Source organism: Vipera berus (genome assembly GCF_964194415.1).
Source record: "Vipera berus genome assembly, chromosome: 2".
Classification (NCBI taxonomy): domain Eukaryota; kingdom Metazoa; phylum Chordata; class Lepidosauria; order Squamata; family Viperidae; genus Vipera; species Vipera berus.
This window is the reverse complement of record NC_138203.1, coordinates 144,818,554-144,833,014: the sequence shown is the minus strand read 5'-3', so window position 1 is coordinate 144,833,014 and position 14,461 is coordinate 144,818,554. Positions and strand designations below refer to the sequence as shown.

General features: G+C 41.7%; 2 protein-coding genes across 2 annotated transcripts in view; both read right to left on the bottom strand.

The window, feature by feature from the left end:
* Positions 1 to 2,337: 2,337 nt before the first annotated feature.
* Positions 2,338 to 10,997, bottom strand: RDH5 (retinol dehydrogenase 5). The gene is made up of 5 exons (XM_081320398.1): positions 10,586 to 10,997; positions 7,021 to 7,347; positions 4,065 to 4,323; positions 3,564 to 3,727; positions 2,338 to 2,641 (listed from the first exon to the last, which is right to left on the bottom strand). The coding sequence occupies exons 2-5, from the start codon at positions 7,331 to 7,333 to the stop codon at positions 2,418 to 2,420; spliced, it is 960 nt and encodes a 319-aa protein (XP_081176524.1). The 5' UTR covers positions 7,334 to 7,347; positions 10,586 to 10,997; the 3' UTR covers positions 2,338 to 2,417.
* Positions 7,227 to 14,461, bottom strand: part of BLOC1S1 (biogenesis of lysosomal organelles complex 1 subunit 1) — a 29,014-nt gene continuing 21,779 nt past the window's right edge. Inside the window, exon 5 of the transcript XR_014025475.1 lies at positions 7,227 to 7,347. The gene's annotated coding sequence lies outside the window, so the exon portion shown is untranslated. The remainder of the gene's footprint in view (positions 7,348 to 14,461) is intronic.

The following is a 14,461-nucleotide window of genomic DNA, read 5'->3' as shown; positions in this document are numbered from 1 at the left end:
ATTGACCATTTTTTAGCTTTTCCTCACCCTCTTGTCTCTTAAAAAATAGAGGACGGTTGGTAGGACATGGCTTCTTTATGTAATATTGGAATAATATATTGAGTTATAAACAACTCCTGAACTGCTCCAGAAATGTAGGGGACCTTATTTAACATGGAGTTGTGCAATGTGTTTGGATCAAGAGGGTTCTCGATGTGGATATATGTATTTTTACCCTTTACAGGTAGTCCCTGACTTACAGCCATTTGCTTTGTGTCTGTTACTAGAGGTTATAGGTAAAGGTAAAGGTTCCCCTGCACATGCGTGCTAGTCGTTTCCGACTCTAGGGGCCGGTGCTCATCTCCGTTTCAAAGCCGAAGAGCCAGTGCTTGTCCGAGGACGTCTCCGTGGTCATGTGGCTGGCATGACTAGACGCCAAAGGCGCACAGAACGCGGTTACCTTCCCACCATAGTGGTCTCTATTTTTCTACTTGCATTTTTACGTGCTTTCGAACTGCTAGGTTGGCAGAAGCTGGGATGAGTAACAGGCCCGCTCACTGTTACGCGGCACTCGGGATTCGACCCGCCAAACTGCCGACCTTCTGATCGACAAGCTCAGCGTCCTAACCCACTGAGCCCATTTAAAAAGTGACTTACAACTAGTCCTCATACCATCATAGCGTCTCTAGTTCACATGATTGAAATCTGGGTGCTTGGCAACCGGCATTGTATTAATGATAGGGACATGGGGTCGCCATTTGCAACCTTCCCCTGCCAACTTCTGAAAGCGGTTAATGGAGGAAGCCAGATTTGCTGAACAAGCATGTGATTTGCTTAACAACCATGGCAAAAAAGGTAGTAAATTAACAACCATCTTGCTTAGCAATGGAAATTCTGGTCCCAATTGTGGTTGTAAGTCGAGGAGTGCCTGTATTGGGAAATGTGAATTGTATTCCTTTGTTCTTCTCCCTCTTTGGTTTTCCACAGGGCTGTAGTTCTTGGTCATTATTAAAGCACTTCCTTTCTGGGCTTTTACAAGCCATGACAGTCGCAGCCCTGCTCCTAGACTAGCGCCGTGAAAGAAGATTCATCAGCCTCAGTTGGCTGTAAAAGTTACCCTTTCTCGATTAAGCTAACGTCATATTAAACTTCAATATTAAGTAATAGATTATGTTTATCAAATTAATGTGGTTATACAAGGAACGTCCCATGGTGCCAAAATCACCCTCTTGATTGCCGTTGGGGAGAATTGCAAGTTCTATCTTTTCCCTCTTACCTCTATCTCCAATCATTGGAGGCAATCTGCTTTCAGTATTTTTGTGTACCTGGATGCCCATTCTTAACAGTTGCTGCTAAGTATCATTACATTGTGCTAGGTTTGCTGACATTTTTGAAAAATCAAGTTAATATACACACTCCTTAACAGAGCTGCCTAGCTAAAAAATAGAGTTCTAACTTTTAAGAACTATTTTTGCCTGAAGCAGAGTCAAAGAAAGAATGTTAGGTCATTCTTTGAGCTCAGTGAAAAATGGAGAGATCCAGTTGGTTGAATGTAACCTAAACCGCCATACTGAATCCTAATGAATTTCCATCTATTATCCCATCAGGATTAAAACTGGGAAAGCATGATAACTCTTGTCATAACCATGTATTTAGGTCTCCATTTCTCCATATATTCACCTAACATACAGGTGAACTTTTGATATCTATTCCACCTCTAAATAGAAGACGGGCGTGTATATGATAAGGTAGCAAAGGTTTTCAGATTATGGGCTGTAGAGTCTTTGCGCTCTCTTAGATATTAGAGAGTTCTACAACAAAAAGATCAGTAGAGCTTCCTACTTGTAGCTTTAAAATTCCCCACAGAGTGTGTGGATGCATGAAAGTTGGACTGATGGGCAATCTACAACCTCCCACAACAGTTAGTAGTCCCCCGTCTTTTGCCAAAGTCTCTTCAAGTTCTCTCTCTGAAATTCTGCAACGGTGGTGTGATTTGGTGATGGAATTTAAGACGAGCGTTTTGATATTCAGAACAACTGAGTTTACTTAAATCCTTTCCTCCAAGGCTGCAATTAAGATTTAAATATTGCCCTTTCCTGCATTGTCATGTGCACTTCAGAGATTCACTAAAAAGATTTTGCTTGAAAAAAAAATGGTGCCCACTTTTTGTCAGGTGCTTTTATGTTGGCACCGATTATTCAGTTAATCTACCCAACATTTCCCTTCTGCATCCAAATACCCCTGTTCTTCACGATTTCTCAGCAACTGGATAATAAGAGGGAGTAAACTTACAATTTGGAAATGTTTCCATACCACCCTGTGAAACCAGATCTGGTGAGACAACAGCTTTCTCTGAATAATCCTTTTATTTATTATTATTTTCAGGAGTATGATTTGTCAACATTTAAGCCTCAAGCTTGATCATAAGCAGGCAGCTTTCAGCGCACCCGCTGAGCTGGCTTTGGTAAGATGATAGACAAGGAAATATCCACCAGAAAGGAAGGTAGATAAGAGATTGGCAGCCACAGAAACTTAGCATCCCATCCTGCACTGTAACGAGAGCGAGGGTGCTTAGCTTGAAGGGCGTGCTCCATGCAGTTTGTCACTTTGCTGAGATCAGAATCACAGATGATGTTCATGATGAACCTCTGGACTTTCAAGTCTGGAGAGAGATGGAAATCATAGAAATTAAACTTTTCGCCTGATAAGAGGTTACTGTTACTGTTTCAGGATGTCTTTTGTCTTAATGTAAGATACTGACTCTTGGTTAGCTGGTCCCATAAAGCTAACACTTGACTTCTCCTAGTCCTAAATTAACAGCCTTCAATCAGATGGTCTTCAGACAACTAGTTAAAGACAGGTGTTTATGCTCCTGACAGTATAAAATGATGGGAGTTCAATTCTTCTGATGGGCACCATGTTGGGAAAAGTGTTCTCCATTATGTATTTAACCAACAAACTGCAAAATTTTGCTCAAATCTTGGCTGGGATGCAAGACTTACCAGCACAATTCTTTTGGTGGTGTTAGGACAAGTTGCACATGCAGATGCAGTGGTCTAGTACTCTACATGCTGAAGAGCCACGCTGGCGCAGTGGTTAGAATGCAGTATCGCAGGTTAATTCTGCTGACTGCCAGGAGTTCGATTCTCATAACCCAAAAGTTGATTCCGCCTTCCATCCTCCCGAGGTCGGTAAAATGAGGACTCAGATTGTTGGGGGCAATAGGCTGAGTCTAAACTGCTTAGAGACTGCTGTAAAGCACTATGGAGCAGTGCATTACTGTTGCTATGCTATTGAAATTTAGGAGCCAAATATCAAATTTTGATAAGTTTTTTTAAAAAACACAAAAATAAGGATGAAAATGGGAGCAAGGCCTATCCAAAACCTCTTTTTTTCCCCCAGAATGATTTCAGTCACTTTTCGGCAGGTTTTAGTGTTTTAAGTATGGGGATGGGAACGAAAGTTCTTGTTAAACCCTATCGCCACAATGCATTTCTTTGGAAGAGATTTTACAAAACATGGCTTCAAATGGGAGTAGTTTCCCTCCTGCTTCCAACCATATTCTAGTATGCCTCAGTACTCACAATTACGAAAGTAATCTTCACCATAGCTCTGCTGGACTTCAGGACTCATTCGGTCCCAGTAGTGCCGCAGGGCAACCTCTATTGTTTCAAGATTAGTCATGGCTGTTTTGAAAAAGCCTGGCTCTACAATGGAGACTTTTACCCCGAAATGATACATGTCCCTCCTAGGGAAAAAATATATATATTGTGAAAGATTTGAATCATATTCTTTATACCTATCTGTAAAGATCCTTAACATTCCTTGAGACCCCGATAATGGGGTAGTTAGTTGTTGCCACAGATTATGCATGATCAACATGTCTATTTAGCGATAACTTTCCCTCTCAAGAAACAAAGGGCACCATGAAATCTTTGAAAAATGGGGAAAACAGCCCAGTCTGGTTATCGCATGGGTTGCAGAAGACATCTGTTTTAATAACAATAATTGTTACATTAAGAGCAGGCACTAGGGTGAAAGGCTACTGTGGACCTGAAGAATGAGCGCACATCCAGCCCACCTACCTGAGGCTGTCGGAGAAGGCCTCCACTGTGTATTTGGACACGCAGTAGCCACCACCATTGGCTGAAACCCGCCCCAGGACGCTGGAAACATTGACTACTCGGCCACGTGCTTGCTTGAGCAATGGCAGGAAGGCCAACGATACCTCGATCATTCCAAAGGTGTTAACAGACATGACTTTGCGGTAGTCTTCCACGGTCATCCATTCCGTGGGGCCAATAGAGCTGCCTAAACCTGCATTGTTCACCAGACCAAAGAGTCCTGGGAGATGATAGATGGATAGATAGATAGATAGATAGATAGATAGATAGATAGATAGATAGATAGATAGATAGATAGATAGATAGATAGATAGATAGATAGATAGATAGATAGATAGATAGATAGATGATAGATAGAGAGATAGAGAGATAGAGAGATAGATAGAGAGATAGAGAGATAGATAGAGAGATAGATAGAGAGATAATAGATAGATAGATAGATAGATAGATAGATAGATAGATAGATAGATAGATAGATAGATAGATAGATAGATAGATAGATAGATAGATAGATAGATAGATAGGGGAGAGAGAGAGAGATGAGAAAAATCACCCTCCTGCTCACCAAACAAACTGCGAAGGGCTTCCTCTTCAAATACTGTATGGTGCAGTGTTTTTGTGTTTATGCTACAACCTCAGTTGTAGGGAAGCCAACTGATCATGGCCTCGTGTGACCCCAGTTTCTCCGGTTTGTGCACTCTGTGGCAAGCCAGGGTAAGTGGATGGATGCAATTCATAAAAATAATCTTTCCCTTACCAAGATACCTGTGAGAGACCTGGACCCATCTCTGATCCCACATCCCACACTGGATCATTGGATGCAAGTTGAACAATGTGTGTGCAACTTAGATGTCGGATCAGAGATAGACTGGGAGTTCTGTTAATGAAACTCCCCACTCTGCTGGCTAACAGAATGATGGACTGAAATGAAAGCTGGACTTGGAGTTGGTGCTGAAGAGTTTCAAAATCTACTCTGGTTGCTGGTCTGTTCAGGAGTTCATAGCACCCATGACAGCTATAGGTCTATCCCAGCTGGGAACATGTAATATAGGTCATGTGTTTGTATTGGAATTTTGTTCTGAATATCCGAGATGGTCAGCAGGTGTTGGGGGCACCTCATTTTTTTTCATTGTCTTGGATGGATCACCGTATGGTTAAGGTTGAATTAGTGGCAATGAACTAATAGTCCAAGATTCCAAGGCAGCATGGAAAGGTTTCAGACTAATTGCACTAGTTATCCATTATCCACCATTAGGGTTAATATATGGAATATAGAGCTTGCTAGATCCATCAATATTGTTGCTCTTGACGATTTTGTTTCACCCCTTTTAAAGGTAGCTCTATACTACCTGACAGCCTGGGTTGGAGACCCAAGCGCCGCACATTGGGGTGAACTCCCATCCTTGCCCCAGTGCCTGCCCATCTAGCAGTTCGAAAGCATGCAAATGTGAATAGATAAATAGGTACCACTTCGTTTAGAAGGTAACAGCATTCTGTGCCCCTCAGCGTAGTCATGCTGACCACATGACCACAGAATGGTCATGTCTTTGAACAACGTTGACTCACTCAGCTAAGAAGCAGCTGAGCACTACCCTGTAGAGTTGGACACAAATGGACAGGGGAAACCTTTATCTTTATACCACAGGTATGAAATGTGGGCTGAAGCACCAAGGCAGACTCAGAGTGCAGGTGAAGGAAGAGTTGACAAATCAGATAAATGGGCAGCAAAACAGCAGTGTTCTCCCTGAATGTATTGCATAGGCAACCTCATGGCCTATTGAGTTTTGTTTGTGAGGGAAGTACCTAGTGCTCTTCCACTTCTTCCTCCTCTCAGACCTCTGGAGGACTTATTACAGTATACCATTTTCTATAAGGGATTTATTTTTTTGCCGATGAAGGCATTTTGAGCCCATCTGGATGTCATCTTTGGTATACAGTTAACGGTGTGGCATCTTTGTCACATTTTTGTATATAATAGATTGGTTTTATGATACAGGAAGACATGGATTGACTCCTTGAAATGGTACATACCACTGCTTGTCTTCTGGATCCTTGTCCAGCTTAGCTTGCAACCAGTGGTGGGATTCAGCTGGTTCACACCACTTCAGCAGAACCGGTAGCTAATTTTTTGTTGCCCAGGTCCAGAACAGACTTCCAGAGGCGGCATCCACACAGAGGACCAGTTGTTCACATATTTGAATCCCACCACTACTTATAACTTAGCCTGGAGCTTGTTAGTGACACCTGGTTAACATCATGAATGCCTCTCTGAGGGAAAGCAGGATGCCTCCTTTCTTTAAAAGAGGCAATTACCAGGCCATCTTTAAGAACCTTGCCCTGAATTTCTCAAAAATGGCAAATTAAAAAAAGGCGCTAGCCTCCCATAGTTGGGTAACCTAAGAGAATGGTGACTTTTCAGGATGAGACAAACCAGATCCAATTAGACTCCGGGCAGGCTATGAGGTTGAGACTACTTTGATGGATCTGCTGGAAAAATCTGATTTTGTTGGGATTTCCAGTGAAGGTATGGTGAACTAAAGACAGCTTTATGAAAGCAGACCCCATGACCACAACAGAAATGAAGAAGCTGGTGAATTCTCAGAATTGAAGTCCACATGTCTTTAAGTTGACAAGGTTGAGAAACATTGGCTTATAACAGGGGTAGCAAACCTTGGCTCTTTTATGACTCGTGGACTTCAACTCCCAGAATTCCTGAGCCAGCCATACTGGCTCAGGAATTCTGGGAGTTGAAGTCCACGAGTCATAAAAGAGCCAAGGTTGCCTACCCCTGGCTTATAAGAATAGAGAATTGAGTATTTATGTAGGAAAGCTGAAGGAGTTCCAACAGCTATAATTCTATTCCTGGTTCCACATATTCTCCTGTCTTTCCTTTGATCCCTCCTGGGGTGAAACTCACCTTTTCGACCCACTTCAGCTTTCACCCATTCCACTGCTTTGCAGATGCTTTCGGAGCTGGTAACATCAATCAGTGTGGTGCGCAGGTTTGACGAGCTGGTGCGGTCCAAGTTATCAGCTCCTTTCTGAGTCAAGCAGCCTGCCAGCACTCGGAAACCCTTTTTGTCAAGTTTTTTGGCTAGCATGTTCCCAAAACCTGTGTCACAACCCGTGATGAAAACATACTTGTCTCTGAAGTTGCTCAAAGTCTGCTGGTCAAGGAAGAACCAGACCACAGCCCAAACCACACTGATGAGTAGAATGCAGCACCACATTGTTGGTTTAAGGCCTGCGGAGATGGGAAAGGATTGGCAAAAATAGAATGGGACCCCAGTATTCCCACCTCATCCTCTTCCAAAAGTTCAAATGGCACTTATTTAACTCAATCCACATACAACACATTCTTTTTGTCAGGGAGAAGCAATATGAGGTTTTCTATTTATTTAGGAACCTTTCACTTCTCATGCAGGAAGCTTCTTCACTGCAGAAGCTTCCTGGATGAGAAGCAAAACATTTTCGAAGAAACCCCCCCAAAAAGTCCAATTGTCTTTTGGAAAAGCGTCATTGGGACAAGTGGCCACTCATTAAAGGATTTGCACTCCCAAAGAGATGGAGATCATGAGATTGTCTGAGCCTGCATCAATCACTAGGCTTCTGGTGCGAGAATAATTTATTTATTTATTTATTTTATTATTGGGACTTATATGCTGCCCTATCTCCCGAAGGACTCAGGGCGGCTAACAACAATAACATACAATAAATACAGAAGTTAAGATAAAATTAAAATTAAAGGCCTCTGTACAATAAATTAAAATTAAAATTAAAATAAATTAAAAATTAGAGTTAAAAAATTAAAAACATAATTAAAATCCGTGTCAGTCCAGGTCAGAATAATGCCCTTGAGGGACATTGATCAAGTTGCTGGTATTTAAGCAACCGTATTCATTCTCTTAATAAGCATCTATGCTAATTGAAATAATGAGAAACAGAGTACTCCAAAGCAGTTAATGAATCATCGAGCCTTCCAAAGAGGGAAACTTGAAATGAATTTGTTCTCACTCAACAGCCTTTGTGTTGCAAATAAATAAAAGAAATGCATGAATCTGATCCAAATTAGCACTGTGCCATGATGTGGAGTGAGGGTTCAATCTGTTGATTTGGTGCCCAAGTAAGTGTGGACTCTTGTATTTATTTCAAATAGGGGGAAATTGCTTAAGAACTCCAGTGGGATGTTCTCCTCAATTGTAAACATCAAATGTGTTTCTGCCTGGTTTAAATTTGGGACTCCATTTTAAGGCCCAAACTGCACCATTCTACCATCAGTGTCATCTAATTTGTGACACTTACACTTAGAAGAATTATTACACACAACTCATTAAGTCTAATTCAGTTCCTAAGAATCTGATATCCAATTTTCTCTCAAAGGGAATACTAGAGGACAAGACTCTCTCCTCCAGAATTCCAGGTTAAACTTGTTAAAAAGGTTTAAAAGGGCAGTTTTGTAACTGGCTTTGGTCCTGCTTAATGTGTCCAGCTCTATGCTGCATTCTGGTAAAGCTCAGGAGGAGATTAAAGGATTAAATTGACATCTACACAAGTTGCAAACAGTACACACTTTGGATGATTTTTCTTACCCTGGAATGGATCACAACTCTAGGGTCTCCCATTCACATTAGGATGAGGATAATTCTGCAAGAATATGTGTCATATGTCTTATGATCATCACCACACCTGATCTTAAGCTAATGACTTTACTTGAATGCACATTACCACAAACCTTTTGCCTACGCTTGTCAGTAACTGTATTTATATAAAATGCTAGAATATAGTGTTGAGAAACGTGTTGTGAGAACCCAGCCATCTTCTTAACAAGTTTTGTGAAGCAGGATATCACATTGGGGTACTTGTTTGTGCTATAGCATGTTATACAAATTATATTTTATTAATATAAGCATAGCATTTTGCATGCTGGGTGAACAGTCAACCTGGTCTGGGTTTAATCCTGCCAGGTGCAATTCAATACAATGCAGTTCAAAAATCTAGCTGCTAGTTAGAGGGTGACATTGACACCAACACATGCATACAAGGCTACAGATGTTAAGGAATTGTGCTTCCAAATCCAGTCAAATTATTGTGGCATCTGAATTTCTTCCCTATCCCTGACAGTTTAAATGCAACAAAAATAACATAAAGAAGCATTTAATGCACCAATTCTATTGCCTATGACAATTTCCTTATTTTGCCAGATTGGGCTAGCCTTGACTTCACTTGGCACAAGAATAAAGTAATAATTTCCCATCAGAGTATAAGAGCAAAGATGAGTAGTAATACCCAAAAGATGGATGCAAGATGCAAAAATGGCTTTTTGCTTGGCTGAAAAAAGGTACATTCTAAATCTGTCAGCATTTGCTACTTCACAACAAAGCAGCGTCTCCTGTTCTTCAATCAGGTACATTTTTTTCTCTGCTGCCACAATTAATTATATGCTCTTTTTGCACTCTTTAGAGCATCGTTAAGACAATTTTTTCCTTCCCTTCCTTCAATGAAATAGAAAGTATTTTGATTTGATAGTTCTTTATTGGCAGGAATAGATGCCCATTCATGATTGGTATCTGTCACTGATATCTCCATGTTTCACTCAATCACCGTGCTTTTTTTTCCCCTTGTAAACTACCCAGAGTCACTCAGGCGAGATGGTTGGTGTAAAATTTAATAAATACATTCTAGAAAATGTAGAGGTTAGGTGAAATAGGTATATATATGATTTTCACTCCATTCCTGGCCTACTCCAGGGATGTCACAGTGTCAATCTACCTTCATATATTAATGCATTCAAGAAACAGATATCTTTGTATTTTAGGATTGGGACCCAAGACACAAACACAATAGAGGTGAAGAAAGGAAAAAATGATTGGCAGATTGAGCTCTATCCATTAATGGAGAACATAACAAAATGATTACTCTTTAAAATGCTCAAGATTGTTGCTATTTTTCTTATAATCCACTGTTTTCTTTTAATCAGGCTATAAATTGGAATGCTAACAGCTCTTCTCCTCAAGCAAACCGAAGGAGACAAAATTCTGTAAACCAGGTATAAGGCAAAAGAGATAAGGTCCAGTTAAAGACATGCAGTGGCAGAGACAAACAGTACATCGTATTTTAAAGAAGAAATTCTGTTTTTCCTCTTAAACAATCCCTATTTTCTCCCTTTCCTTCTGAAGTTTGAATTTGGGATTCCAATTTCCCATTTCTGTTTTCATCTTGCACAGATCAGCATTTGATTCCTCAGATAGCTCCTGCCTACAGAGCAAACTAAGAAGATTTTTTTTTTCAGATCAGGTGGTTTTTCCCCCAGTTTTACCCGGTTGTCAGCCTTGACTATACCGGCTGAATTTCCTGGCTGTAACATCCTATTCCTCCTTGGCTTGCAGTCTTGCAAAATGAAAAATATAATGAGTCAATTAGAAAACTGACTCATTGGACACAGAGCAACGTCAACTCACCTCCCACCCGTTGTTCCTACTTACCTTCTCTGAAGATAAGCTTATAGAGATAACTGAGCAAACTGCACAGTCAAAGCAATAGCAAGTCCCTACCCAGTTTAAGAGCCTTTAGCTTGCTTAGCGTCTGCTGCACACAGCAGGCAAAAGTTCTGCTCCTTGTCAAAGTCCACGAGGGGCAGAAACAGAGCCCTTCCTAATCAGGTCTCCGGTGGAGGATGCCAAGGGCAGCGATTCAGCCCAGCGTTAACTCTTGCGGTTGCTGCTAAAACACTGCACCCTCCGATGGCGCAAGTTCCAATTCAGTCTCTTGAGAAAGTGAAGGTGGAGAGTAGGCTGAGTTCTTGGAAAATGAAGCAGGCCAGAATGGCAGTCAAAAGATAGTCAATATTCAAGCAATGACTCACTCATTTATAATCCCAGGAGCACAAAGTTAGTGTGTGTTCTGTTTCAGAACTTGACAACAAAGGAGGTAGATGTAACCGAGAGACTGCCTATTTCCCAGAGTCCCCAAGAGAGCTTCATGCTTAAGACCACACACACACACACAAACATTTTATTATATTCTCTTCCTATCCAGAGCTGGCAGGAAGTCATGCTGAATTAAATCTTATTGCCTCTGCAGCTTGCCCTTTATATACTACCTTGAATGGCTTCATGTTACACTATTATCTACAGCTTTTAACTTGCACTATTCTAAGGTTTCAAGAGTTTGAAAGCACCTGAAACTGACCAGCAGACCTTTTGATCACTAGGGGGCAGCAGTGAATTAGGTTTTTATTTGTTTCTTGACTGCCATCAAATGGTCCTCTGTCTTTGTGCAGCCACTGGATAAATGGTGTTGAAGAATTGGGCTTGGAGAAGGGGGATAAACTACGGAGATCAGAATGGGCACTGTAAGCTAAAGGTAAAGGTAAAGGTTCCCCCGCACATGTGTGCTAGTCGTTTCCGACTCTAGGGGCCGGTGCTTATCTCCGTTTCAAAGCCGAAGAGCCAGCGCTTGTCCAAGGATGTCTCCGTGGTGATGTGGCCGGCATGACTAGACGCCAAAGGTGCACGGAACGCTGTTACCTTCCCACCATAGTGGTCCCTATTTTTCTACTTGCATTTTTACGTGCTTTCGAACTGCTAGGTTGGCAGAAGCTGGGACGAGTAACAGGCGCTCACTCTGTTACGCAGCACTCGGGATTCGACACGCCAAACTGCCGACCTTCTGATCGACAAGCTAAGCATCCTAACCCACTGAGCCACCGTGTCCCTATGTTAAGCTACCTTAACATTTTTGCGAGAAGAGAAATTGAGGAGCTAATGCTCTTGGGAGCAGTAACTACTAGGAAGGGAATTATCTTCTAGGCAGGCTACATAGTATAAGAGATAATTCTTTTGAATTACACTTCCAAGTAAGCCAGAGATAGGCTACTCAATTTCACATTCTGTGTTAACCAGCCTATCTTTTTTTTTTTAGTGACTGTAAAAGTTGGGATGCTGGTGTTCCTCAGGGGCAAAAGGGCGTAGAAGGGCATAAATCATATGGGAAGGGGTGATTCCACAGGAACCTGGCTATACCAACTAGAACCACCAACTAGAACCACAATTTTGCCAACAGATCATGTCATTTCAGGCTCCCTCCCCATGTGCATCAATGCTCTCTACTTTGCCCAGATGTAGTATCTGGAGGTGAGGTAAGATGGAAAAACACCACTTTCTACACACACACACACACAATTCTCAGGCATATTTCAGCAGGAGCCCTGGGTTGAAAACCATTCAACTATTTTAGAATGATGTGGGAACTCATTCCTTGTCTTAGTGCCATTATAAGCAAACCACTCCTTTCCTCTTGCTGAGCGCTCATCAGAAATACAGCTCTAAATAGATGGAAGTTAATTCGAGGTTATCCAAGGTGACGTACATATGTTCTTATTTAATTTCTCTTTAGCATCTGCCCTACCCTTTTAAGGACCTGGGAAACAAAAATTGGAATTTTATTCTTAGGAAGGGAACACCAATTCCCCTCTGCTGGCTGCAAGAAACCATTAGAAGAGGGGAGAAGATTTCTGTATTCTCTTGAACACTCCAGTATTGATATATCAGTAACTTACTCCTGTTGAGCTGCATAGCATCACTTCAGGATCGGTATGCCAACCCGTATATAGATAGTTGTTGACTTGCAACTATTTGTTTTGTCACTGTTCAAAGTTACAATGGCACTGAAAAAGTGACTTTATGACTATTTTTCACACTTATGACCATTGCAGCATCCCCATGGTCACGTGACCAAAATCTGGATGCTTGGCAACTGACTCATATTTATGATGCTTGCAGTGTCCCGGGGTCATGCAATCCCCTTTGCGACCTTCTGACACAAGCAAAGTCAATGGAGAAGCCAGATTCATTTAACAAGCTTGTTACTAACTTAACAACTGCAGTGATTCCCTTAACTGCAGTAACAGGTCATAAAAAGGGGCAAAACTCACTTAACAACTGTCTTGCTTAGCAATGGAAATTTTGAGCTGAATTTTGGTCGTAAGTCAAGGAATACCTGCAGTACATTTACAGAGTCTCACTCATTGCTGATAATGTCAAGGATGAGGGGTAAAGAGAAATGAAATCCAGGCCTCTTACAAAACCTAAGAAGGATTTTATGCTTTTGCAGAAGAGAACAGAAGAGAACAGGAGAGAGAGAGAGAGAGAGAGAGAGAGAGAGAGAGAGAGCTTAGAAGTGAAAAAGGCCTTTAGTTCAACTTGTTAGGAAGCTTCTAAATTAAAGAAGTCTTAAGCTGCTGAGCTTTATGCAAGTAAAGAAAGCAGCTATGAATTCTCCATGTGTGAAAGTCCCTTACTGGCAAGATATCTTAACAAAATGGAGAGTAGGGTTGCTATTTTTGCAGCTCTATAGGGTGCTATGCAAGAAAAAAAAGATCTTTAAATCCAAGAAAGAATACTGAGCTTGTGGCCTAGAAGTTGAGAGTTTAAGTCCCGCCTTAGCCATGAAAACCAGCTGGGTGACTTTGGACCTGTCTCTCAGCCCACCTCATCACACAGAGGCATTGTTGAGGGGAAAATAGGAGGAGGAAGGAGCATATTGTGCCTTTTTGTCACATTATAAAAATAACGATGGGATATAAATAAACAAACCTATGACTGAAATGCCCAAGTATTTCAGGTTATCCAATTTAATCAGCAGAGAAAGGGAAAGAAAGGTAGATAACTCAGAAGTCAATTCCAACTGGGTTTGCCTCTCCCTCAACAATCATTCAATATTGGAAGAAGGATTGCCTGCCTACTATAGAGGAATGGACCCTTAAAGTGTCAAATTTAGCAGAAATGGCTGAGATTTCTGCTTACTTGAAGGATCATTCACAAGATACATACATTTCGGTTTGGAGAAGTTGGATAGATTATATTCAGAAAAAATATGGGACCAAAATGTTCCATTTAGCTTATGAGTAAATTTTAGATTGTTATGTTTGTAATTATGTTATAGACGGGTTAAAGTGCATTATGTATTTGGTTATTTATATACCGTATATACTTGAGTATAAGCCGACTCGAGTATAAGCCGAGACCCCCAATTTCACCCCCCAAAACTGGAAAAAGTTATTGACTCGAGTATAAGCCGATCCGCCGTTCTGCAAGCCTGAATACACAGGAATACCCTGTGTGGCTGCGGCTCGTCGGCAGGTCTCCGTTCCTCCTGCCGACCTTTGGGGAGGTTTGGGCGCCTCCCCAAACCTCCCCAAACCTCGGCAGGTCTCCGTTCCTCCTGCCGACCTTTGGGGAGGTTTGGGCGCCTCCCCAAACCTCCCCAAACCTCGGCAAGTCTCCGTTCCTCCTGCCGACCTTTGGGGAGGTTTGGGCGCCTCCCCAAACCTCGGCAGGTCTCCGTTCCTCCGCGCAGAC